This window comes from Aethalodelphis obliquidens, unplaced genomic scaffold, assembly GCF_003676395.1.
Source record: "Aethalodelphis obliquidens isolate GAN/ISIS:26980383/991018 unplaced genomic scaffold, ASM367639v1 scaffold7, whole genome shotgun sequence".
Classification (NCBI taxonomy): Eukaryota; Metazoa; Chordata; class Mammalia; order Artiodactyla; family Delphinidae; genus Aethalodelphis; species Aethalodelphis obliquidens.
In genome coordinates this window covers 3,735,976-3,763,277 of record NW_020837951.1, presented here as the reverse complement: position 1 = coordinate 3,763,277, position 27,302 = coordinate 3,735,976, and the positions used below count along the sequence as shown (strand labels likewise).

The window sequence follows — 27,302 nt, the reverse complement described above, 5'->3', positions numbered from 1 at the left end:
TAGTATTAATTCCACCGACAGTGTTAAGTGTAATGCACAGTACAGTCACAGAGTACGATGTAACTAACAGTGACATCACTTTGATATAATTAATTAGTAATGCTCATAAACGTTATGACCACTTTGAGGATGGTGGTAGCTGTCGGCAAGGACCTGGGATGCCTGGGCTCACGCTGTGCCCGTGCTGCAGGTGAGCTGTGCAGCCTGGGCTTTCAGAGAAGCTCAAGAAAGCCTTATGGAAGTTAAATTTGTGTTTGAGAGACTATTCTAGATTACTGAGGGCAAATCTGGGATGTCCAGTTGAAATCACAGAGAAAGTCATCCTATTTTCCCCAGAAACCATGACTCAGTGACTTACAGAGGTTAAAAAAATTTTTAAATAGACAATCAGGGCTTCCCTGGTGGCGCAGTGGTTGAGAGTCTGCCTGCGATGCAGGGGACATGGGTTCGTGCCCCGGTCCAGGAAGATCCCACATGCCGCGGAGCAACTAAGCCCGTGAGCCGCAACAACAGAGCCTGTGCTCTAGAGCCCGCGAGCCACAACTACTGAGCCCACGTGCCACAACTACTGAAGCCCACGTGCCTGGAGCCCGTGCTCCACACAAGAGAAGCCACCGCAATGAGAAGCCCGCGCACCGCAACGAAGAGTAGCCGCCGCTCAACCCAACTAAAGAAGGCCTGCGTGCAGCAACGAAGACCCAGTGCAGCCAAAAATTAATTAATTAATTAATTAAAAAAAAATACAGCCCCCATCCCGCTGAGGGGTTCCAGTCTGGGTGACTTGGGTGCACTCATACCAAAGGAGTGACACCCACCATGTGACAAGCAGTGCTGGTGAAGAGGAGAAACAGCTCAGCTCTGAAGAGCAAAGAGACGAAAGGCAGACCCGAACACTTCCTGCCTGGGGATCCGCAAGGCCAGAGTTGAATTAGGCTCGGCAACTCATAACCAATTACGGATTAAGGCAAAGAGCGTTTTGTACGAGCAAGTCCCGTCCCGTTTCCGGTCACTTAGGGAGCTCTGCCCTCCCCTTCACTCCTGACAAACGATTCTTTCACCATTTCCCAGATAAGAGGGTGACCGATGGGTGGGTCAGTTTTAGGAAGAGTTGGTCTGAGGTTGGTTGAACTAAGGTGGTGGTAGGGGTTGGGGGAGCTATATTCCCAGTCCTGCCTTGTCTGCCTGCCGGCCCCTCTGCCCAAGACAGCCTCTCTGCAGACTGCCCCGCCCCCATCTCGAGAGGCTTCGGTGACAACTCGACTCCCCGGGGCCTGGTTTCCCTTCACACTGTGTTTGTGGCCCCATCACGAGCCTTCCCAGTCGGCTTTGCTTTGAGCACGTGAGGCTCTGTCTCCAACTGCATGTGGTGAGCCTGAGGCCCAGGGTACCACCCTGCTCATGGGGAACTGAGAAGGGTGAGTGGGGGCAGGGGGCAGGGTCCCAGCAGGATGGACAATGCCGTGTCTACAGCGGGCACTTGACTGGAGTGGGTGGAATCGAGCCGGGGGGCTTGGGAGCCGGGTCACTGGGAGGGAACTTGGTTACAACCAAAGTCTGTGGTTAAGTGGCCTTTCTCCTAGCATTGCTGGAAGGTGGAGGTCTGTTTTTTATTTAGAACTGAAGAGAAAGGGTAGAAGTGTTTTTATCATCGTGTGAAAGTATCATTTAGGACAAGGGTTAGCAAACCACAGCCTGCTGCCAGTTTTTATAAATAAAGTTTTACTGGAACAAACCATGCCCTTTCATTTATATATCATGTATGGCTGCTTTCACATTACATCAGAACTGAGAAATTGCAACAAAGACTGTACGGTCTGCAAAGCCTAAAATATTTACTATCTAGCCTGGACAGAAAAGAATGTGTCTACCCCTGATGAGACTGGCCTCTGAGCTCTGGGCGCTTGCCTAGGCCTGGGCAGCAAGAGACAATCAGCTCGCTGGGAACAGTTTGAAGTCAGAGGAAATGAGGCTGTTCAGACCAGACTTTGAAACTCAGCCTGCAGCTTACCTGAGGCTCTCTCGTGATTTAGACCCACGCGGCCGAGGACCATGCAGAGCACGCCTGTGAGAACGGCTCCTCCCCCACCAGTGCCCTGGGAAGGTGCCCAGGCATCCTTCCAGATGTGGGCCCCTCAAGCAACTTTTAAGCAAGAGAGTGTACGTATGTGTCTGTGCGTCTGCGCACACGAGTTCTGGTTCTGGGCAAGACAGAGTAAGCCCACTGTAACCTGTCACCCCCACTGAAAGCAGCTACGATGCACGGACAGAATGCAAAGGGCAGCCGTCTGAGGACTCAGAGAGTATAAATACAGTAGTAGGTGAACTGGGGAAGAAGATCAAAGTTCAAGATCCCTGCAAGCCGGCGTCCCCGAGCTGGTCTCTCCAGGCAGCCTGAGACCTGAGATGGGCAATAGGGAGGGACAGAGACGGGGCCAGGAGCCCCTATTTCTCGCTCGAGAAGTAAGAAAGGGGACTCCCGGGCTTCCCTGGTGGCGCAGTGGTTGAGAATCCGCCTGCTGATGCAGGGGACACGGGTTCGAGCTCTGGTCTGGGAGGATCCCACATGCCGCGGAGCAACTAGGCCCGTGAGCCACAACTACTGAGCCTGCACGTCTGGAGCCTGTGCTCCCAACAAGAGAGGCCGCAACAGTGAGAGGCCCGCGCACTGCGATGAAGAGTGGCCCCCACTCGCCGCAACTAGAGAAAGCCCTTGCACAGAAACGAAGACCCAACGCAGCCAAAAATAAATAAATTAATTAAATTAAAAAAGAAATGGGACTCCCAACACGCAGAGAGAGCAGGGGAAATCTCCCTGTGTTTTTTTTTCTTTTCTGTTTTTCTGCACTCCTGCCTTGAGGCCATCCTGCCTGACAAAGGGGGCCTGCGGGGGCCTGAAACTCTTACAGCGCAGGGGACCCTTCCTCCCCAGTCCCTAGAAAATGCAGCAAAGTCCCGTGCATTTTTCCTCTCACTGTCCTCCCGCCACTTGGCCCTGGTCACAAGCATTGTCACAGGAAGCCTGTGACAGAGCCAGGTAGATAAAGGCCCAGCTTTCTGGCCAAAAGATCAAATAGAGGGACACCAGGGAACTGGAGGTCACCAAGAAGACGGCAAAGAGGGGAGCGCGGGAAAGCAACCAAATGACGTCGTTTATGGACTCCCGGCTCACCCCCGAGGTGTGCACGCATGGGGCTGACCCCGAACAGCCTTCCAGCCTTCCTGAGAAATGACCTCCAGCACAGCCGCTGCCCAGGCCCCCCGGGTGGCACCCACACAGCACAGAGCTGTAGAGAACCACACAGCACTGCAAAGGCTTGCGAACAGAACTGAGGTGGAAACCACAGCCCAGAGAAGGTGGTGAGAACTTGCGACCCGAGCCCAACTGAATCAATTGTCTGCTAAGACGAAAATATCAACATTCGCCGTAGGATTCAAGCAAGACCCAGAGTCTCAGGGCAATATTTTGCATGTTCAGGTACAAAATTACTTAGCCCAGGGAGAACCAGGAAATTTCAGCTCACATGGGATGGGACATTAGACACCACTACCCACGTGACTCAAGGGCTGGAACTGTCGGACAAGACAGTGGAGCAGCTATTACTGAAACAACGACAACGACAAAGCTCCCTGTAGACAAAGGCACATAGAAATCCTCGGCAAAGAAACGGAAGACAGAGAGGAGAACCACATGGAATCTGTAGAACTGAAAAATACAATAATCAAAATTACAAACTCACTGGGCGGGCTCAAGGGTAGCCTGGAGATGAGAGAGAAAAGATTTAAGAAGCCGGAAGCTAGTTCAATAGAAATTATCAATCTTATCAACAGAGAGGAAAAGGGACAGAACAGAACAGAACAGAACAGAACAACAGCTTCAGCGACCCGTGAGAGAACTCCGATGGCCTGGCCTTCATGCCAGTGGAGTCTCGGAGGGGAGAAGAAAGAGAACGGTGCGGGATTTAGTTGAAGAAACAACGGCTGAAAGCTTCCCAAGTTTGGAGAAAAACATAAACATATAAATTCAAGGAGCCCCGCAGAGAATAAACCCCCAAAATTCACGCCCAGACGCATCATAGACTTCTGAAAATACAAACAAAGAAAACAAGCTTGAAAGGGGCAAGAGAGAAAGGACACGTTATTTATGAGTTTGAATGACTATGGGTTTTCACCAGAAACCACAGTGTTGAAAGTGAAACATTTTGCAAAGTGCTGACTGTCAGCCTAGAATTCTGAATCCCGGAGAAACTATCCTGCAGGAATGAAGGCAAAATAAAGACATTCCCAGATGAAGGAAAAGCCAGAGAATTAATTGCCGGCATACCTACCCTAGAAGAAGGGCTCAAAAGTTTTTCAGATGGAAGGGGACACTTGGAACACCAGGAATGAAGGGGGAACAAGAGAAATAGTAAATACCTGAATAAATATAACAAACCATTCTCCTCTCGAGTTTTTAAAATATGTTTGATGCTTGAGACCGGAAATTATAACATTTGCCCGATGAGATTTTTGATGCATATAGATGAAAACATAAGACAACTACAACACGAAGAGAAGACAGGAAAGAGACCAATATTGCACATTCTGCCTGAAATGGTAAAATACCGACTCTAAGTAGACTGTGGAAATCTAAGTTTGTATATTGTAATTGTTAGGTCATCCACTAAAAAAAAGAAAAACAAAAACACCTACAAAGAGATAACAGTAAAACACACAAGGGAAAAATTAACATGGAATACTAAAAAATTCCCAAACAACTGATAAATTGGACGAAGACCAAATACACATTTCTTCTTATAAATCACAATATCACAACCCCCGTCCACGCCCCAGGAGGCTGACCTCCACGGACGGCCTCACCCGGACCCCTGCCCTCTGGCTTCACGGGGTCTGGCGGAAGAGAGCGCTGGCGAGAGGTCAGAGGATGGAAGGAGAGTTCGGGGGCCCCCCAATACTCCCTCTGCCCCTCCAGGTCCGGGGCATCTCCCTCCCCACTTCTGCAGCTGTCCTTCCATTAAAGGCTCTCCTGTGACCCCGTGGGGTGGGCCAGCTCTTTCCTACAGGAATCCCGATGGGCTCCCCAGATGCCACCTTGTTATTTTTCCTCCATCCAAGGTGAAATCCACGTGTACAGCCTGACCTTCACCGAGTTTAGGTTCTTACCCTTCTCTGCAGGTCATCTCTGCTCTGGGACATAAACACACGGCCCTCAGTCTCCTTCATCTGGTAAAGGAGGCCCCCTCTCCCCGGAGCCCCCGCTGGCTCCACGCAGGGCTTCTCACCCGCCTGACGCAGTCCTCTTCCCTCAGGCGTTCCTGAAGCAGTCTGACGAGCAGCATGTTGGGCAACGTCTACAGGAAAGATGACACAGGATGAGAGTCTGACCTTCCGTGTGGGGCTCAAAGGGACACAAGCTGGCAGGCCAGCGGCCTCGCTAAGAACCAAGGACCCTGCCCTGTGGACGCGAAGCTTCTCCAGGTCCCGGACCAGGGCCCTGTGGCCTCTATGAAGCCCAGGCCCAGCCTGCAGCCCTGCCCTCGTCCAGCCTGGGCTCCTCTTTGATGACCCCCCCCAACATGCATGCGCGCCCACCTCCATGCTCTGGCTTCTCCTGAGCCCCCGCCCCAATGCTCTGCCCCACCGCCACCTGGGCGACTCCAGGTTCCCGCTGAGCCTCAGCCCCAAGTGCCACTGCCTCCAGGCAGCCCTCCCTGACCCTTCCCGGGCTGGGTCAGCGGCTGCCATAATCCTCGATGGCAAACTCTGTTACTGCACTAACCAGACGCCCTTCCAGGGGCCTGCTCACATGTCTGTCTCCCCGGAAAGTTTCACAGTTTCTGAAGGAAAGGGACTGAGTCTTACTCGCTTTGTCCCCCAGACAACGGTGTACGAGAGGGAGCCGGTGATGCACATCTCTTCCCAAACCCACGTTCCGTGACCTCACGGTGGTAGCCTGAAGCAGGCCCTGGTATTCTGTGGCATTTGTACCACGGAAATAGGCAAATGCTACAAAGGAGGGCTTTTTCCCTCAGAGAGCTGGTTGTGAAACATTGACCAGCACACCTCTGCCCCTGTACCAAAACAGCGTCAGGGATGGAGGAAGCCCCTGCTGACTGATGACTTAACGAAATTTCACGTTCCCTAATTCGCTCAGTAAGTACTGAAAATGCTGGTGGTTTCTGCTGAGCGTGTGCTGGGTGCCAGGCTACAGTAGTCAACGTTTACAGCTCTGTGCAGTCTGTACTATTTTCATCCCCTTTATACGGATGGGGAAGCTGGGCGCCAGAGAGGTTAGGTCACCTCCCTGGGCTACACAGCCAGGCAGGAGCAGAGGCAGGACCTGAACCCGGGCCGGCCAGGTTTGGGAAGGACAAACAAGCAGCGGTCGCGGGGGACGCGGAGTGACACCTAGAGTGGCCTTCCTTCTGCTTCCTCTCTTCTCAGCTGTCTCTCTCGGATCAGAAGTGACATCCCATTTTTCACAACCAGGTCTGCTCTTTCTAACAAAACCTCAAACGCCCCAGAGCCCATGCCCCTGGAAAACCCACTCCCAGGTGTCCCCTTGACCTCCGGTCACTAAAAGCGGGTGCTTCTCCCCAAACTCCCCAACACTCGGCCAAGGGAGACTCCTGGGCCAGCCCTGGGCCACACATCCCAAGCTATGTCCGGGCTGACCAGCCTCCAGGAGGGGGCAGGGCCTCTGCCACGTGAGGGTGAGGGCCCTCAGGGCCACGGCCCAGCAGGGGAGCCCAGAGGCACCCAGCTGTGCAGTGAGGGGCAGGGGAAATCTACCTTACACTCCTTTTGCCAAGCTGGGGACCCTGAAGGGGGAACACGTAGGCCCGGGGGAACGAGCACTTTTCCCTAATTTCCTGAAGTATCCTTAGGGCAAGCGGTGGGCCTGGCAACATGTCAGTGATGCTGGAGAAAAGTCTGGACCTCTCATTTTAGAGCCAGCGTCCAGAGTGACCAGATCCTGCCTCGGGAATGCTGCCGTGTCTGCCTGGAGTGATGAAGGAGCACCTAAAGGGACAGAGAGCTGGGACATCATGGAGCCTCTGGGACAGGCTGTGGGAACGCTTGGGGCTGCTGACTTAGAAATGGCGTTTTAATAAGCGTCCATGCACGTGGCAGAACCCGTCCACACCTCACTCTCGTTATGTCCTGGGAGCGAGAGTCAGGGGAATAGACAGCACTCGGCCCCCTCCATGTTTACCCGCGCGCAGTGAAGCGGCTTTGGTCAGTTCGCACACAGAGCGATTCCGAGAGAGGGCGTGGGGAACCAGATGTGCAGAGAAGGGCTGGGAGGTAGGGGGCCAATCCCCACGGGGGCTCGAGTTCTCCCTGATTCTACAGGCGGCACCCCGACCTGTCTTCTCTTTGAGCCGTTTGAATGGGTTCCCCGACAAGAGCAGGCTGGGCCTGGGCATGTGGAGGTGGCAGTGAAGGGTGTCCCGGGAACCGGCTCACAAGGGAGGGCCAGGGGCTAGAGGGGGAGGAGGTGGAAGGCCTGTGAGCTGTGATCCAGAAGGCTCTCTCCGGCTTCAGGAGAAGGATGGCCCGAGTGGGGAAAGAATGTTCCCAGGGAGCACCTTGGGGGACCACTGGATTGGCCAGGGACTCAGACACTCATGATTTGGACCTTGGTCACCTGCTGAGTGACCCTGGACAGTGCCTTCGGTGCTCTGAGCCTCACTTTCCGCGTCTGTAAATGAGACGAAGACCAAGTGCTTCAAAGAGTTGCCATGAGGATTAAATGAGGTAATATACGTGACGCCTGGGACGCGCGTGGCCCCCAGCAAGGGCTTGGTGCTATGGAAATTGTTACCCTCAGGCCCCCTTAATAAGCCCTGCACCTCCTTCCTCAGCAAGGATCTGGATGAGGAAGCAGCTCTGCCCAGTGGGCCACTGATGCCTGGGCCCAAATCTCTCCCAACTCCCACTCACACCTCTGATAAAAGATGTGGGAAGTCAAAATAAATTCCAAATGCTAAGGCCCATTGCTGGGGGGTGGGGGATTCCTGGAACAGACGTTTTTATGTAGAGCAGAGACTCACCCTCAGCATGAGGGCTCATCCCCCCAACCCCTGCCCAAGGCTGGCTCCATTCATGGTTCAAGCTCCCACCTCTTGCCTACAGAATGGCTGCTGCAGCTCCAGCCAGCTGGGTGACCTTGGGACTTGCCCTCTTCAGACCTCACACACTACCCCAGTAGAAATGAGTAACAATACTTCACTGTTTGCTTTTATTTTCTGCCCAGCATCCATACACCCCACCTCCAGTAATATACAGTCCCCCAAAGTTCCTTTGAGGCCACACTGTCTTGTCCTTCAGCCTTTACAGTTTCTGTGGGGTCAAGCCCACCATCAGATCCAGAGGAGGGCCCTGATTGGTCCAAGCTGATCAGCATATCCCACTCCTGGCCACTGTGATTGTTTCAGAGGCTGCCCAAGGCCCAGTCCCAGCGAGTGAGAGTCAGGCCCAGGACATGAGTGCAATCATCAGGGGCAGGAACCTTGCTTTCCACTGGATCTGGAGCTGAGAGGATGTAACAGCTGGAGCTGCAGCAGCCACTTTGCAGGCACAGGGGGGAGTATAAGGGAATAAAACCAGTACAAAAGGAGAGAGAGAAACCAGGTCTCTCAGCCCCAGAATGGCTTTTCCAGGATGTGGAATTGGAAGAGGAAGAGCAGACAGCAAGAGGATAAGGGAGGGGGCGCCTCTGATGGGCACTTGTAATGTCTCCCCTTGAAAGTTATGGGGCCACTATGGCTTCTAGAAGTGGACAGCAAAAGTCAAGAACAAGAGTGAGCAGGGGAGAGAAAATGAATGAATGAGTAGGCCAGAGACAAGAGGGAGGCTAGCCGGCATCTGGTCCCTGGTTTCAGTATCTCCTAAGACACCTCTGTGTCCTTACATCTGCCCTCTGCCAATTTCCTGCTGCAGCCAGTAGTTCTCAATTTGAACGTGCATCCCAGAAGAGCTTGTTAACTCACAGATCACTGGCCTCGCCCCAGGGTTTCTGACTCGGCAGGTCCGGGTTAGGCTGGGAATCTGCATTTCGACTAGGTTTTCGGGTGATGCTGAGGATGCTGGTCGGGGGACCACACCTGGAGCATCACCGACTTAAGCAAATTCCAGCACCCAAGACCCTACCCCACGTGGAAGAAGTTGCTGGAGAGGGAGAGTGTGCTGCTGGTGCCCATATGCCCCAACGATCCCAGGAACCGCCCCACCCCCGAGGCTGCCAAGGGGAACACGGAGCAGCCCTGCCCCTCCCCTCCACATGTCTTCTATCCTTTCCTGTCCCCTGGTGTCCCCCGCCGACCCCAGGCGCAGCTGGTTTCCATCCTGAGATTCCTCTCCCTTCCCTGCCATCACCCATTCGGGAAGCAGCGTTCAAACAGGTTCTGGGACGCGGGAGACGGAGGGGGTGCAAGCTAATCAAAGAACATGGGTTGAGGGCTTCCCTGGTGGCGCAGTGGTTGGGAGTCCGCCTGCCGACGCAGGGGACACGGGTTCGTGCCCCGGTCCGGGAAGATCCCACGTGCCGCGGAGCGGCTGGGCCCGTGAGCCATGGCCGCTGAGCCTGTGCGTCCGGAGCCTGTGCTCCGCAACGGGAGGGGCCCCAGCAGTGAGAGGCCCACGTACCGCAAAAAAAAAAAAAAAAAAGAACACGGGTTGAAAGGCGACAGGCCCGGGTGGAGCGCGGCGCCCCCCACGGCGGGGGACAGGCCGGCGACTTTGAGCGTGGCCCCTCGCGAGTGCTCTCCCCGCCGCTCACTGCCTCTGTGCTGTCTCGGTGCCAGCTTTGATGTGTCACGTCAGCAGCGGGGGCTTCCCAGGGGCCGCTGCTCGGAGTCCTGCCAAACTGTCTTTGCAAGAATCAGGCTCCCTCCTTCCTGAGCTCTGCTGTGCTCTCCTGCCCCAGCCCCCAGAGCCTGGCTTTTGGGGGACAGTCAGGGACAGACAGATGGAGCCCAGTGCAGCCCCTGCTGGTCACCTAGAAGGCCCAGCCCAGGTGCAGGCCCCTGGCCCCCCGGCATCCCACTTGGTGGCAACGCGACCGCCAGCCGGCCTCCTTGCCGTAAAGGGCAGAATCAGCTGCGTTGGCCCCGGTTTGGACCTTTCTTCTCCTCCCAGCTCCCAGTGCCCAAGCCCAGGGCAGAACTGCTAGCCTGCGAACCTCGGAGGTGCTGCCCCTGCCCCAAAGACGCAGCCCCTGGAGGCTCAAGCCCTGGCTCTGGCCCCTGGGGCACCTCACTGAGCTTCTCCAGCCTGGGCTTCCTCCACAGGATGGCAGCAGCCCACAGGGTCCCATCACCAGGCCCCAGCCTCAGGGCCCCTGACGTCACTGTGTCACCTTCGGGTAACACTTGCTCAGGAGTTCTGGGCATGTTGTTGATCAACTGTATGAACTTCCATCTGGAGCAAAGCAGAAAGGGGAAGAGTTGAGACTCCTGATCTGCCAGGAGGGGAGAGGCCTCCCTAGAGGGGCTGCTGGTGGGGGAGGGAAGGCCCGTACTTGGACTTGCACTCACTTAAGAACTGATCCGAGAATCCTTTAAAGACAACTCTCCTTTCAAAGTTTCTGCTGCTACTCGGGGCTGTCAGAGCAGGTTTACATGGCACGGACTCTCCTGGTTCTGAGAGGCAGGGCCCAGGCAGAGTCTGGAACGGGGACAGGAGGTGAGAGGAGGGAGAGGACAGGAGATGAGGCTTTGAAGGGAGAGCAGAGACCCCCACCACGGGGCACCGACAGGCCCACAGAGGGAGGTGGCCGGGAAGGGAAACCCGGTAGTGGGAAAGGCCAACGAACTTTAAAGGAGCTACAGAGACTGGTCTTTGGGTTTCTCTGTCTCCATCCTGGGCTGTCCCCATCCTCCCCCCGCCCCAAACCTTCCAAAAAGGACCATTCCGCACCACTGCCTTGGGTGTCGGACAGGGAAGGACAGAGTGTGCGGGCTCCTGCTGGCTCTGTCTGAACACAGCCTCCAAGACAGAGAGCAGCCAGGTGGGAGATGGAATGGCCGGAAGGGAAGGAGACAACCCAGAGGACTTGGAAGCCAGGACTGCGGGGCAATCCCGGAAATCCTCAGAAATACTTGCAGGGGACTACACCTCTCTGTGTAGACAGAGGCAGGACAAGGGCACAAGCGCTATTATTTGGACGTTAAAGAATGGTGACTGACAACTGGGCGCTTGGGTACATCATGTTACACCAGGTTCTAAATTTTTAAACGGGACTGAAGTTGGGAATTAAACGGGACTGAAGGTGGGAAGAATCCAGCTTGGGCTCCTTCTGGTCTGAGCAGCCTTTAGAGTGTGGCTTATTTATTCACTCAACAACCACAGGCAGTTCTGCTCTAACGCCGACAAAGAAACCTTGATTTGGCAATAACTGTGCTGTAAAAGTAGCAACTGCCATGAGAAAGGGGAATGGTGTCTGGGCTGGGCTCCCAGACGACCAGACGAGAACTCCCTAGGGAGCGTGTTTAAATCCAGATGCCTGGTCCCCCACTTCCAGGGATTCAGACTAAAAGAGTCTGGTGGGGGCCCAGGTGAGTCTAATGTGCTGCTCAGGTGGAGCACCTCTGGACTATGCAGTTTTAAATTTGCAAATACATATGCTTCCTGCAGGGATTTCAATAATAAAGCTTTCCTTTTCTTTCTTTTTTTTTTTTTCAGTAAAAATCTAATACACTCTAGAGCAATCAGCTCCATCCAACTCCTGCTGCAAAGAAATGTCCTTTCCCCATGGAACCTGTACGCTCTTCCCCGCCCAGAGCCACGTCTAGGGCTTAGCAGGTGCTCAGAGGACACTCAGTAAATGAATTAGTCAAGCGAGCCACCGACTGACTGCATGAGGGCTTTCTGGCCCTGCATCCTCGGTTGGGTACCCTCGGTCTCCCCCACTGGCTAGAAGTTCCCAGGGGCGAGGAGAAGGAACTCATCTCTGGGTCTCCCATGGCACGGCACGCAGGACGGTGCTTGGCATACAGGAGGTGATGAGGAAGTGTTTCAGAAACCATTTGGAAATTCCGAAGATGGAAGCGTCTTGGTTAACACCCGCTACATAAGAGAATTCTGTATAGGAGGGCAGAGCCAAGATTAGCAGGAGAAAATTATGTATTTGAAGGTATTATTGCTGCTTGCAGAAAGAGCTATGAAGCCTCCAGGTCAGCAGATGCTCTAAAGACAACACTTAATGAGTGGCCTCGCTGGGCGGGCTGCGTCTGTGGCAAGGCCACGCACCCGCCCCCACTCCTCAGAGCACGTCCCTCCTTGATCAGTCCTGACGCCTCGGCCTTTCATCTTCCCTCCACCCGGCTTCTGAACCAAAGAGCCCCAACAAGACACCCTTGAAAGCACTTCGATGTAGTCTGAAATATGCTGGTAATTAGAGTAATGAAACCCAGGAGGAATTTCCTTAAACGCCCTCCTCGCCGTTGAATTTTCTAACCCTAATAAAAGCATCTTTATCCTAGAAATGAGCCTGCCTCTCCCACCCTGAAAAGCTTATCTTCTGCAGGAAATGAGAGACCCACTTTCTTTCTAAAACTGTATTCCCACCCCAAAAGCGGGTATCCCTCAAACTCTGACCACACACTCTGACTCCTGCAAGACGGCAGGGCAGTGCAGGGGCGTCACGTGCTTGCCCTGAGAGTCCCGGCCAGGTGATGTGGGGTCCGGAAGTGCTCTGGGTTAAGCGGTGTTCGAACCGGTTCACCATTTGGGTAGCGGGGCGGGGGGTGGGCGCTGACCTTGTTGAAGGAGGTTTTCCTTCACTTCCCTCAAACTGTTACTATCGGCAAACTTGAGGTTGGGAGTTTGCCTAAGTGACACCCTCGTCTCCAGGAACTGCCCGCACCCTGCCGGGCCCTCCTGGTCATGGCCGTGCTCCATGGCCTTGATGCACCTGCTGTGCACACCCCTCACCAGCTGGTCTGGCCCTGGGGCCACCTGACCAGCTAGCCCACACAAATCCCTTTTCTGGAAATTTGGCCTTGCAGCTGCCTCTGTGGGTGGTGTGAACCAAAGACACGGGAACCTGGATGAGGACGGTGGTCGTGAGTGGCCGTGGAAGGCAGAAGACGAAAGGAAAGGAGAACCACAGGGAGAATGGAGACAGAGACAAGCAGCTGCACGGGGCAGAGGAGGCCAGGGTGCTGCCCAGTTTCCGGCCACAGAGCCAGGAGGTGGGTGCTCCCTCCATCCGGGGCCCAGGAGTCACTGCATCCCCCTTCCGATCCCCTTTTCTGCCCTGGGCAGCCCGGGCGATCTCTGCTACTTGCAGCCACGGGCTGGCCGTCTCTGCTACTTGTCCCACCAGCCATCATTCATGGGCAGCCCACGAGGTCAGGAAGCTTCCTTCCGAGTTCTTGGAGGAACAGTGAGCACACGGCCACATGGTCAAGACCCGGCCTGATGACTGAAGATGAACACAAGAGGGGCGGCGACCAGCTCTCGGCTGCGGCCTCTGCAGAGACGGGCAGAGAGCCAGGGTTCTCACCCCGACTGGCGGCCCGAGCCCTGGGCAGCCCCGGGTGGGGCCTGAATCCTGCCCTGGCCCTGGGCACTTACTCAACCTCACCAGGTACCAGCACACCTTGCAGGAAAATCGTGAGGCAAGGAGGGGAGGCCTGCGCACACTTAGCGCTCAGCAGACACCAGGATCCCTACTCTTCTCAGCTGTCTCCCCTTACAAACAAGAGAAAGCCTGCGTGTCAGCACAGGACACCTGAAGCAGCAGCCCCGCTGCTCTGGGCTGACGCCTGTGCCCCCGCCACTTCATGTGCTGAAATCCTCAAGGTGATGGTATTGGGAGGTGGGGCCTTTGGGTGCCCTAAGAAGAGGCTCCAGAGAGCTCCCTGCCCTCTCGCCACGTGAGGCTACCGTGAGAAGACGGCTGTCGGCCAACGCTGAGCCTGCGGCGCCATGGCCTTGGACTTCCAGCCTCCAGCATTGTGAGGGACATTCTGCTTCCAAGCCACCCAGTCTCTGTGACAGCAGCCTGAACGGACTGAAGCATCTGCTTATGCTCCAAAGGGGATTTTGCAAAGATATTTGGAAATTTCTATTTGCATTTAAGAGAACCAACATGATCAAGCCCTATATTTCCCTTTTAAAAATGTCTTTCGGGCTTCCCTGGTGGCGCAGTGGTTAAGAATCCGCCTGCCAATGCAGGGGACACGGGTTCGAGCCCTGGTCTGGGAAGATCCCACATGCTGCAGAGCAACTAAGCCTGTGAGCCACAACTACTGAGCCTGCACTCTTGAGCCCACGAGCCACAACTACTGAGCCCGCGTGCTGCAACTATTGAAGCCCGCGCACCTAGAGCCCGTGCTCCACAACAAGAGAAGCCACCGCAATGAGAAGCCCGCGCACCACAACAAAGAGTAGCCCCTCCCTGCTTGCCGCAACTAGAGAAAGCCCGCGTGCAGCAACAAAGACCCAACGCGGCCAAAAATAAATTTTTAAAAAAGTCTTTCAAATATAGTGTTGGTGGGATTTTAGAAACAGACCCCTGATCCTCCTGGGATGCCACAGGGTGCCCACCCTGAGGGGCGGAGAGAAGTGCCCCTGAGCCGCAGCACTCAGCGTCTTTCCACTCTGGGGAGAGCTAGACCACTGCCCTTTAAACTCCCCGCCAGCTCAGGCCTGCAGGCCCTGGTGCAGGCCAGCAGGCGCATCACCTATGGGATGGAGACCCCTGCCCTGCCCCCACCCACTTGATCGGGCTGACCCTAAGAAAAGCAGGGCTGGGCCACTCCATCGGTACAGAACAGCATCCTCACGGCTACTGATCCTTTCCCACCACAAACCCCTCACCTCCGTGCCCACCGGGACCTGTGTGCCCTACTGAAGAATTCTCTCCTTCCTGCTGTCACATCCTTCCTATATTTCATTTTACCCCAGTATTTTCTCTCACTTAATCCACCAGGAAATGGAAAGAGTGGGGTAGGTGATGGGGGAGCCGTGGGCGCTCTCACCCCGTCCTGTTCCCCAGGACCCATCCTACCTGGAACTTCTGATAATGCGTCCTGGCACTTGCAGCCAGAGAGGAATATTCTTTTGCTATCAAGCTCTCCACGCTGAGCAGATTGCTATTCAGATGTTTGCCAAGCCACATTGCCTGAAGAAAGGAAAGAGGAAAAGAACATTTTTGTGAAAGGAATAATTAAGAGGACACCATTACAATGCCCGGGTCCTTCCATATGCTACTAGAAAAGGCTGTCACAGGGAAGCATAATTATTTCTGGCTGGAAGGAGGCCACCAAGGGAGACAAACCCATAAAACCCCTCCCAGCCGTGGAATTCTGCTTGCCTGCGATCTCTTCTTCAACCAGCCATTGACTCTAAATGGACCTGGGAAACCTATGCTTTACTGCCCTGGGCCTGCCTCTTCAAGCTCTGTGGACCATGAGTTCTTAACTCAAGAAAGGTTTGGAACAGGAAACACGGGGACAGGCCCTAATAGGGGTCACGACCCATACTCAATGTTCCTTTTTTCTTAAAGAATGGGGGATGGCATATTCTCGCCAAGTGAATGTTTAGTTCATCAATGGCCACTATATATACTCTACCAGGGAAGAACACATTTGAAGGTATAATCGTGCAACAAAATGTTCTTAACACCAAGATTATACTGATGACCATTTCAGCAGCGGGATGATTCAAAAGGCCCCGGAGGGGGAATTCCCTGGCGGTCCAGTGGTTACGACTCGGCGCTTTCACTGCCGGGGCCGGGGTTCAATCCCTGGTCGGGGGACTAAGCTCCCGCAAGCCTCACGGCATGGCCAAAAAGAAAAAGAAGGCCCTAGAGGTCCCCCAGGGCAGGTATGAACCCTCATCTTTCTGTTCCTCGTGCTGGGAAATGTCAGCGACAAGATCAGGAAAGAGCCCGTTAGGCTTTCACTAGGTATCATCTTATTGTAAAATGAGATTTGTGTGTCCCTACACAGCAGACAGGGGTGGGAACAGTGAATTCGCCCAAAGGCTTGTAGCTGAAACACCAGTTAGCGCCAGCGACTGCCAGGTCCCCAGGTCCAGAAGCCCCTGGTTTCTAACAGTGAAATGGTGATCGGGAGGGTGGACTGCGGACAGGAGTGAAAGCTGACAGCCTGACCCTGAGGAACGAGGCAGAAAAACTACAGAGAGATAGACGGATGGATGGATGAACGGATGGACAGACAGATAGGTGACAGACAAACAGAAGAGCTGGCTATCCTAACTCCAAAAGCAGGGCAGATGCACGTGGTTTTATGTAAGGACCAGACATCTTGATTCCTTTTCACAATAAAGCCAGGCGCCAGCTAGTCGGGGGAAACCACCTGCCGCATCATCTGGGCCCAGGAGGAGAGCTGACAGCGATGATACAGTGATCAAGGAAGAGTTCGTTAATGTTTATTTTTTTAAGTAAAGTATATAGTTGATTTACAATGTTGTGTTAGGTTCTGGTGTATAGCAGAGTGACTCAAAGATATATATATATACTTTTTCAGATTCTTTTCCATCATAGGTTGTTACAGGATATTGAATACAGTTCCCTGTGCTCTACGGTAGGACCTTCTTGTTTATCATTAACTTATGTTACCTGATGCTCACTAACCAGGCTTTTGCAAACACAGAGTTCCATCTCGGATGATCATAACTGAAGACGCTTTGGCACTTAAAAAAGGAGCCGAAAGATTAAAACCATACATGGAACGAAGCTTCAGCTTCACGACAGGGGTTGCCTCCAAGGAGGGAGAGACAAAAAGGAGTGAGGGAAGTGGGGTGAGGTATTTGCCGTATCTTTAAAGTTCTACTATCTTTGAAATGGAGAGAAAGTCATCAAAGCAAATATGACAAAATGATAAGTACCTGTAAAATCCAGGAGTGGGATACGTGAGTATCTCTGGTGTAGTTTCTCTGTTTTTCTGACTGGTTAAAACATTTCATAATCAAAATTTGACGAGTGAATCTGAAGATTCCACACCAAAAGTCTTTGCAATGTGTGTGCCATTTGACTCAGCGCTTCCCCTTCTAGAAATGTATCCTAAGGATGGAACCAAGGGTTTGCCAGGATGGTGGCCATGTAGCCATGAGAAAACCCTGGAAGGAATATCCCACACATTCAAAGAATGCTTATCTCTGGATGGTTGGGGAAGTCTACTTTTGTTTTTTGTATTTTCTAGGTTTTCTACTACAAACACATACTGCCTCTTGTCATGAGAAGATAAGAAGCAGGAGAGAGAAAAGATGAAGAAAAGCTCAGTTATGTTGAAAATTTGCAGACGTGCAGTCTCATTCCGTCTCTGCAGGACAAATGAGATACTCCCGTATTACCACACTTAATATGATACACTTACTATAGTTGTTTTCCCCGAGGCGGGTGGACCTAATATTACAATCTTCGGCACTGTGGAATAAAGAGATTTGAGTGTCACCATTCAATATGACAAAGCAACCTCCCGCGTCTGCAGAGCTCTGGGTGTATGTATTTCTTTCCTCCCCAGATTTCATTTTCTGGGAGTGACGCGGTCGTTTGTAAGCCAGTGGCTCCGAGATGCTCCCACCACAGAACATACTCTCTGTGTTTAGAGAGGTAAGTGATCACTGAGATGGTTTATTTTTCTGTCTCCAAGGGGATGTGGACAGGGTAACTTGTTTGCCAAACTAATAAATATCAGGAAAAATTGGGATTTCAAACACCATAAAGCATTTTAAACAGGGACTTTGTCTCAGGGACATGCTCTCAAATAAAGCTGTATTTTATGTAAATCGACCTTCAAAGGTGTTTTTTTTTTTTTTTAATATCTATGCCTTTTTATTTAGCAAATTGTATTCCCCATCATTTTACAGAGGGAAATAATGGGGAAAGCCTGGAGTGTATGGGCCAGATTTATAAAACCCCAGATAGAAAAGGCTTTGTTTTCAAATACGGGCATTTCTATGAGGATGGAAACCACTGGCTTCGGTGTGATACTCCTGGGTCTGGAAGGCTCCCGACCCTGCAGAATTCCCAAAGACACTACCAGACTAGCGAGTAGGTACTGATCATTGGAAAAGAAAAAAAAAAAAAAAAAACCAGCATCTTAAGAAAAGTGCTGGAAGGCTTGGGTCAAAACGAAGGAAACGTAATGTGGTGTCTGGACAGGTGAACCCACGCTGGTTCCTCCCTGAGTGCCACCTTGATGATGTCATCCCTCCCCCAGCTGCGGGAAGCGAGGGGTGCAGCACCCAGGTTGGGGAACCAGGCCTCTGCCTCTGCCTGTCAGCCTGGCCCCAGCCCACGGGGAAGGATGAACAGGTGTGCACAGCAACTCACGGGTCCCCTTCCTGCCAGGCCTCCGAGAGGGAGCCTCATCCAGGTGGAGGACCTCCTGGTTTGGGAGTGGACACAGAGAAGGAACTAGAGGGTCTGGCCCCCGAGTTCACGATCATCAGCAGACCCACACCTGGCCAGGCTGCTGGGGTCTAAACAGACTTGTGCCCCAGTTCACAGCACCTTCTCATTTGCAGGGGAAACGCAGAGGGCAAGTTCAGGGTAATTCACTGACTCACTCCACAAACACCCATCGAGCACCTCATCCAAGCTCGCACCGGGCTGGATGCCGCCGAGGAAAGCAAGGTGGCCTGAGGCCCGCACCGGGTCCGCGGGGTGATCGCGTTAGGCCAGACCTGAGAGGCAGGGCTGGCCTCTGCCCCGTCTCCGCGAGGAACTGCCTCTCCTCAAGCCCACGAAGGATGTCAGACACACGTCACAGCTTTCTGCTGCTGCCTGATGTCTGTGTGCCTCCAGCTGGCGGCCTCAGAGCAAACGCTGTCGCTGCCCATGCTTCTAACTCTGGTCCACTGGCCCCACTGCTGTGAAACGTAAGCAACTTGCTTCTCGGAAGCCCAAAGCCTTTCCTGGGGCTGGCGACGTGAACCAGGGCTGCGGGACAGGAAGGCCTGGTTGGGCAGCACCTGGCCTGCTGCCAGGAGGCGCGGCCAGGCTCCAGCTCAGCAAACCCTGCACATCCCCTTTCTCTCCAGGTCACGCTCGGCAAGGGAGCCTCCGGGCCTCCTCAGCAGGGCGGACTCAGCTGCCAGTGTCCTTCTGGCCAAGGGGCTCTGTGTTCCTTTAAGTCCCCTTGGACCCTTGTTGAAGGGCCTGACCCTCACCAGGAGGCTGGGATGTGTCCTGGCATCCTAACAGCCTCGCCTAGCTGGGGACCCTGAAGGTCGCCCAGGAGCCCCGAGCAATCCTCTCCCTTGACCTTGGACTTCCTCGCTGTTCTGATGATGTTCTTCCCATGTCCCTACCTTGTCACCCGTCACCTCCCCATCAGGAATGTCCTCCTCACCCCAACCCCCCCAGCCCCACTGGCTTCCTCTTCTGAGATCCTCACCCCACTCCTGATTAAGGGGCTGCTGCAGCCTTGGTGAGTTCTGAGCCCTGCTGAGCAGCTGACGGGTCCCCAGGGGGCAGCAACCAACTCTCCTCCTCCTTTCCTGCAGCCGGCGTTGCGAGGAGCCACACACGCAGCAGGACCTTTGGTGGCCTCCTCCTCGGCTGCCACCCTCTCTGTGGCCACTGAGTGTTTGGTTACCTTTGTCTCCACCATCACTACCTCCTCACAAAGGCGTCTTCTGCCAGCTGGCATTCTGGGTTGCAAGCTGCAGGAACCAGATGAGGCTGAGTCGGGTAGAGAGGGGTTTATTCAAAGGCCAGCGTGGCTCAGAGAATCCTGCACAGGCGGGAGGCAGGCCCGGGGCCACCCACCAGGAACAATGCCCCACGTGAGGCCACCAAGGGGTGTGGGCGGAGCAGCACACACTGCTGCACACACTGGGCCCCTGACACTGCAGCCTGCGTCCAGAACGCCGCTCACGCACGGCCACGGCCACCGGGAGCCGGGCTCTGCAGGGCCGCCAGGGACAGCACCTCCCAGACCGTGTCCACAGTCGGGGCTCCACTGAGTGGACCAGCTCAGGGCACAGGCCCAGGGCAGGCAAGGCACTTTCGGCTGCGGGGGTGGGAGCCAGGGCGGGACTTCACAGCCCATTCTCTGCTCTGGCCTTGTAACCTGGGGCAAGGCCTGCCGGGGCCCTGCAACCTGAGGGGAGAAGCCACAGCAAGTGGAAAACACTGCTTATGGGATGAGCCTGGAAACCAGGTGGCTTGGGGAACACTTGGTCAGGGGAGATCGGAGCTGGGATGCCACGGAAGGCTGGCGGGGAGGGGCAGGATCAGGGCAGCAGGGAGGGAGGTCGAGGGCGGAGGGGACTGGTGCGCTGACGCAAAGAGCTCGCTCGGACCGCGGGGAGAACGCCTGCTTGCCGAAGCCAGAGAAAGACAGGGCGGTGGGGCGGCGGGGGGAGGATGGGGGTCTGGCTCAGGTGCCCGACGCCCTGCTGCCTCTGCAGGGCTCTAACCCCAGGCCTCCGCTGAAGCTCCCTAGAACTTGGGCCAGACGCAACAAGGCCCAGGGCCTGAGGGACCGGGCAGAAGGGGCTGGCTGCACCTTGACAAGAGCATTTTGGGAACGAGCTGACTCCCAGGTTGCACGTTCATTTTGACAAAAGTTATGAGGCTCCATGGCTGCTGGGGAAGCCCTCCCCTTCCTGGCTCTGTAAGCGGCACCCAAATTGTACACATCTATGAAAATGCTTTAAAAGGGGAACATCCACGGCCTTTCTCCCCACCTAATTTCTTGCACACATTTATGTGATTAATTTCAGTTTCTTAAAATCTAACACCTTGAAACTCCAGGCCTGCTCATGAGTAATTATTTATAAACAGTGTCATAAAAGGCTGCTTGACTGCCAAGAGTAATCAACTTCTTCAACCCACTTCAAAGGAAATCAAAAACCCTTTCCATCCACAGAGCCTTTTGAGGTTTAACTAGGAGCATGATTTAAAATTCACAAGAAAACCCTTAGGTATTGGAGCTCTAATACACAGCTTTCTTGGACAAACGTTTGATAAAAAACGAAACATACCATTATACACACCATCGCCTTCTTTCATATTGCCCAGGGCTACTATAAATGCTCACTTTGTACTAAATCTGGTTTTCTCGCAGCGAAGGGGCTGCCAGCCCCTGTGCCGGCGGCTCCCCTCATTCCCTCACATGCACGCTCACCGCCAAGAGTCCAGAGTCTTCTGTCCCTCTACACTAGCCATTGGCCATGCCACTGTGCGTCACAGCGAACCCCTACGCACCCGATGCCCACATCCAGGAGGGAGAGGGTTGAGCGCCCGGCTGCAGTTAACACGGGCCACTGCATGGCCGGGAGAAGGCAGGACCGACCAACCCACTAGCCCGGGGCTGCAGAAGTGCTCGCTGGACATCAGGGGACCTCTCCAGGCCTCCTGTGCTCTTCTAGAACCACGAGGGTTGGGTGAAACTCTTTTCACCTTCGCCCTCTCCTAGAGAAATTCCGGAAGCATGGTCTTCTCCCCTCCTCCTCCGGCCCCCCTCTTTCTCCCACATTTTTCTTCACTTGCAGGTGGAGGCCTGGGCACGGAAGGGGAACTCAGAGATGCCCCTCTCTTCATTTAAGTGGTTGAGCCAAGGGGCAAAGATGTCCCAGCGCCCCTCAGAGCTGCCGGCCCAAGGCCTGGGAGTGGGGATGGAGGGCTCTGGGAACAAATCAACCCCTCATAACAGTGGTTACTGGGATCCAGTGACTCGATTCCCTGAGAGAGCACCTGGACCAAAAGCCTGGACTCCAGCCATGGGGGAGGACAGCCAGGAGGCCCTCCAGCTCCAGCTGAACGGGGAGGGTCTGAACTCTCCACCCCTACTGGAGAGCAACAGAGCAGGTGTGACGTGGAGAAAGGAGGCAGGGCTCTGTGGAGGGCAGCCTTGGAAAGGAGGCCCTGGCAAGAATGGAAAGGGGTGCTGAGGAGGGTGGAGGGAGGTGGGAAAGGGCAGAGGAGCAGGTTCTTACAGGTGGCTGCAAGGCCAGCGCCCGAGAGGACGGTCCCACCAATGCCGACTGCACTGCATCAGATGACATTTGAACTTAAGAATTCTGGTCAAGTGGATAGTTTGACACTGAAAATCATTTCTGCACACAGAGGAGCAAGATTAAAGCATAAAGATGGACTGTGCCTCAAATTTCAGGCTCTTGAATTTCTAGCCGGGAGACTAACGAAGCCTTCAGGTCTGTGGTAGAACACACAGCGTGGCACACACGCCCCTAAACAGAATTTTTCAAACCATAAGTAGCAAGGGCCACCACAACCCAACTCAGGGTTCAAATGGTTGTATTATTATCAAGTGTGGTTTTCATTTAGAAAATCCTCATTAAGCTTTTCACAAGTGGACACTTGCGTGGCACCACCTGAAGCCCGGCGGCAGCATCAGGGCCTTGTCATCCCTTCCCACGGTGTCACTGACCAGTTGCCATGGATGAGGCCGGAGCTTTGCCGCCTCCATCTCTGTTACCAGACGTGCCCATTTTACAGAGGAGGAAACTGAGGCCGAGAGAGAGCAATGATCTCTCGCCATTTCGTCGCACTTAACTAGGAGATGTGAGCACAGATGTGCTGGAGGCTCCCTGGTGGGGGGGATGGCGGGAAGGGACACCTCCCCGAACTGCACTTCCCTGCACTTCCCTGCTTTTGCTTCGCTCTTCACTTTGAGTTTACTTCACTGTTACTTTACCTTTATCTGGCCTTCAACTTTTACTTCTTTTGACTTTGCTTTGCTGTATTGATTGGGAGGGGGCAGTACGAGAGGGGAACACGGGCAGAAGTGCTCCCAGCAGCCCTCAAGTAACAGAACTTAGCAACACCGGGCCCCGCGAACAGCCGGGGGGCAGGGGGCTGCAGAAACGTCTTCCTCCGGCCAACGGACGCCACTTGGTGAGGCCAGGGCAGCAAGCTGGGGTCCGGAGCAGGGACCACCAGGAAGCAAGGGGGCTTCTCACCCCACAGAGCACATGAGCCTCCCTCCCGCCCTGACCAGAGCACCAGGGAACGGAGGGCCCTTAGAAGACTCTCCACGGGGCAGACTGCAGCCCCCACCTCTGTCACCCCCCCAGCTCAGTCTCCGCCTGGGGCACACGCGCTCACACTCAGCGTCCGTTCTTGAATACGCCTCCCTGGAGGCTCAGAAAATGGCACTCCTGGGGCTCTCGCAGCACACTGAGCCGCCCTGCTTAGGCCTCTGAAACGGCCCCTCACTCCGATGCCCTGACCCTGCCCAGGCCACGGGGAAGAGGCCAGGTGTCCCTGGCAACCTGCAGGCTTGGAGTCTCCTCTCTCCCCGTTTCTTTTTTAAACTACTTAGCATCCCCTCTCATCTTAGGCCTCTGAACCCCATCACGGGGCACCTCAGGCCTCCATCCCTCTCGACTGCACCAAGCCCTCACTTCACTGGTGCGCTGGTAGCCCCTTCAAAGCGGCTAACGCTCCAGTGAAAGAAACATCACAGCTCCGAGACACTGGCCTCCCTGACAGCTCACACAGGACGGCAACGAGCCTCCACGTGGGCCGAAGCGCCTCCTCTCCCACCTCCCTGTCAGGGGCTCCGGCCTTGGGTCTGGTCGGCCTGCGCTCGCTTGGGCCAGGTTTAGGGAGCTCTGGAACTCATTAACGGGCGCCGACAACAAGACCATCAGGAAAACCCGAGTGTTGCCTGTCTGGGTAGACCAGAAACCACATTTACACCTGACAAGTGGAGTGATCACAGAGCTTAAACCCAACAGGCGACATCAGCTGGGGCGTGCCAAGGCATTAATAATTAATTCTGCGGGCCATTCTGAGGTTTTCATTTTAATCACTTGGCAGGAGAATTTGTATGAGTTGTGCTCCAAAAGAAATTAAGGCATTTTTCAATTAACCACCTCCCCAAGTTGGCAAAACCTTTCCCCACCCTGTTCTGACCTCCCTTTAGACATGGGGAGGACAGAGTGGTTCCCAGAGGTTCCCAGGAAGGGGAGGGGAGGGAGACAGAGGGGGAGGGGGGAGGAGGCCCACTCCAGTGCTCACCGTAATCATTGTCTCGTTGCAGATGCTCAATCATGAATGTGATGGGGTCCTTGGGCTGCTGGATCAGGAGCTGCTCCAGCATGTTCTGTGGACACAGGGCAGACACCCAGGTGGTTAGCACCTGCATGAGCACCCAAGGCCCCAGGCTCAGGTGGCCCAGCACCCTGGTATCGCAGTGGACACCAGTTACGGGGCCTGATCTCCCCCCTGCCCCCACCCTAGCTGGCATCTGTTTGGGTCCCTGTGAGCAGAGGCGTGAGGGAGGGGCCGTGTGGGCTTTGCTGGGGAGGCACCCGGACGGAGGCGGAGCTGGAGGGATGGAGCGCCTGACTCAGAGCAGGCAGTCTCGGGGCCCTCGCCCCTCACTTCCTTGGTGACTCCCAGACCAGCCTCCTCTCGGTTTCTCTCCCGCGCTGCACCCGTTCACCCCTCAGAGCCCTAGCAAATGCTGTTCCTTCATCTTGGAACACTTTTCCTCAGGCCTCAATGGAAACATACCTTCCCGATGATACTCACTAGGTCAATCCTGTCCTATGTCCCTGCAGCCCCCGTGCATCCCCTTTATCGCCTCCCCCTTGTCCCAGTGCCCGGCACAATCCCAGTAGGTGCCCCACGCGGACGTCTGCTGGGGGACGTGGCCATCGCTGCTACCTGTGTCCCTCCAGAGTGGAACAGATATCTAAAAGAGTCCTGGGATTGTCTGGTTATTTAACTCTAAGGGAAAGCAGCTTCCACGGTTCCAGAACAAAAGGCTCAGAAATTAACCAGGTGGCTGACAGCAGCCGGGCTGGTGCACTGAGGAGCAGCCTTATGCCCTAGGGACAAGCAGGGAGGGGCTGTAGCCCTTTGTGGGCAGAGGGAGAGCAGGGCAGTAAAAAACAGCATGAACCATGAGAAGTCCTAGCCCCACTCCGCTTCTCACCATCAACACCCTTCCCTTCTCTGGGCCTCAGGTTCCCTGCCCATTAAAAGGCACAGTTGGACGAGATCCCTAGCCATGTATCACTGGTGAGACGGTGTGAGATGATTTTAGATGGTTCTCAGATGAATATTTTAAATTTCACTCGGACACAGTTGCATATCTAACGTGCATTAGAAAAATCAGTATGTTGGGCTTCCCTGGTGGCGCAGTGGTTGGGAGTCTGCCTGCCAATGCAGGGGACACGGGTTCGGGCCCTGGTCTGGGAGGATCCCAGATGCCGCGGAGCAGCTAAGCCCGTGAGCCACAACTACTGAGCTTGTGCTCTGCAACGGGAGAGGCCGTGACAGTGAGAGGCCCGCGCACCGCGATGAAGAGTATCCCCCGCTAGCCGCAACTGGAGAAAGCCCTCGCACAGAAACGAAGACCCAACACAGCCAAAAATAAATAAATAATAAAATAAATAAATAATCTGGTTTATACTTAAAAAAAAAATTCAACTTGATGGCAATACACTCTGAAGAGTAACTTTAAAAAAAAAATCAGTATGTCAAACCTATGATTTCAAGGATATTGCTCAGGATGAGGTGAAAGAAGTTAATATTTTTAAAGTGGGTTGATTTAAAGAAATGATTAAGTTAAAATGGAAATCTGGTTTTGGTTATATGAATCTATACCTGTGATAATATTTCATAGACTCATACCCAAAAAATGAGTGCTGGTAAAAATGGATGAAATCCAAATAAGGTCTGTAGTCTAGTTAATAGTATTGTACCAATGTCAATTTCCTGATTTTGACAATGTACTACAGCTACCTTAGATGTTACTACTAGGGGAAGCTGGATCAAGGGTACACCAGAACTCTGTACTATTTTTGTAACTTCCTGTGGGTCTAAAATTATTTTAAAATAAAAACATTGGGAATTCCCTGGCAGTCTGGTGGTTAGGACTCAGTGCTTTCACTGCTGTTGCCCAGGTTCAATCCCTGGTCAGGGAACTAAGATCCCACAGCCTCGCTGCACAGCAAAAAAAAAAAAAAAAAAAAGCCAGAAAATGGAAATGGTAAAAACCATGGAGGGAGCACACAAATGACTAAGGACTGGAACTACTGGACCAAAAGCTTCCTCAGGCTGCTCCTTCCAACAATTGCTATGAGATACACCAGATTCTCTAGAGCACAGCACAGTGCTCCCAGGAGTTGCCCCATCCTGCCCACCACCCGGTGACTTAGGACTCAGCTAGCCATCTTCTTTACTTAGATTGGCCACTCAGTTTTAGAAATCTCTCGTGTGCCCTCTATCAGTTAACACTTTCCAAAGGAAGCCTGTGTTTGCTGGAGAGATGCAGACTCAGATTTCCTAGTCTGAGTTCTTCTCTCAGAGCTGTCAGAGGCTCAAATGGCCACTGGCATCACTAAGGAGGTGCCCCTGGGGACGGGGTGTACCCGGAGGAGCAGACAAATGCTCCAGCTTCCCTTTGGCCCTCAGAACCTCGGAGTGGCTGACAGTTCCTCCAGTCCGGCTCCTGAAAGCCTTTACTTCCACGAGATGCAGAAGGGAAACCTGGAGCACATGCAGGGGCACGGCTTTGCCTAAGGTCACACAAGGAGTAGGTAGGTCAGGTCAGGAACTCAGGATGAGGGCTTGGGAGGTGCCCTGAACTCTTGGCCCTGAGGAGGAAGGGCCAGGTAGGAAATGCTGCTGTCCAAACCACAGGGCTGCTGTCCCAGGAGGTGGCCCTCTCAGAGGACGGAGAGGGCCACCTTCAACGCAGACACTCCCCAGCTCAGAAACCAACACTGCAGACGGCCTGGGAATTGTCAGCACCAGATGAGCCCCTTGGAAACCACCTCTTGCAACCTGGCGTCTCACTGATGGGGGAACTGAGAAAAGGAAGGGACCTCTTCCAGATCATGGACTTGACTGGGGCGGGGCCAGGACCAAATCATGGCCAGCATGGCCTGCCCCCTTTCCTCCCTCCAGGGAGGGTCAGGGAGCATCTTTTGGTCGAGCGGTCCCTTGGGATACGATGGCACAGGAGTCGAACAACCCAATTTGGGCGTCCTCTTGGGTAACAAACGTGACCCCTCCCTGATGCGGCGTCGCCGGCGCGCAGCCGGACCGCAGCAAAAGGTTCCCCGGCCACCGCCTGGTGTCGCGACAGGGCAGGGCTGCCCGGGTCACCTGCATTAACTCGAAGACGTGGTTCGCCTCCCCATACTGGGGCATTTCCGGGGGTATGCGGTGCGGGGCCGTGGTCGCGTCCATATCGCCGTACAACGCGTCCGCTCCCTGGTGACCGCTGTCGCTAGGGCCTCGCGTCATCAGCGCGCGCCGCTCCCTGGTGACCGCCGTCGCCAGGGGTGCCGCGCCGTTGCGTCATCAGCACGCGTCGTGCCCGCCCACCGGCGAG

The 27,302-nt window shown here is 54.4% G+C and overlaps 1 protein-coding gene across 4 annotated transcripts in view; it reads right to left on the bottom strand.

The window, feature by feature from the left end:
• AK8 (adenylate kinase 8) overlaps positions 1–27,215 on the bottom strand; it is a 128,387-nt gene extending 101,172 nt beyond the window's left edge. The window contains exons 1-5 of one of the 4 annotated variants that reach the window (XM_027104437.1): positions 27,074–27,215; positions 23,972–24,056; positions 17,352–17,401; positions 15,020–15,133; positions 5,280–5,348 (exon numbers count right to left, since the gene is read on the bottom strand). In XM_027104437.1, the coding sequence (XP_026960238.1) occupies positions 5,280–5,348; positions 15,020–15,133; positions 17,352–17,401; positions 23,972–24,056; positions 27,074–27,214 (459 nt within the window). In that variant the 5' untranslated portion in view covers position 27,215. Of the gene's footprint in view, positions 1–5,160; positions 5,349–15,019; positions 15,134–17,351; positions 17,402–23,971; positions 24,057–27,073 lie in introns of all 4 variants that reach the window. The other 3 variants (XM_027104440.1, XM_027104439.1, XM_027104441.1) reach the window with 3 other exon arrangements.
• Positions 27,216–27,302: the final 87 nt, after the last annotated feature.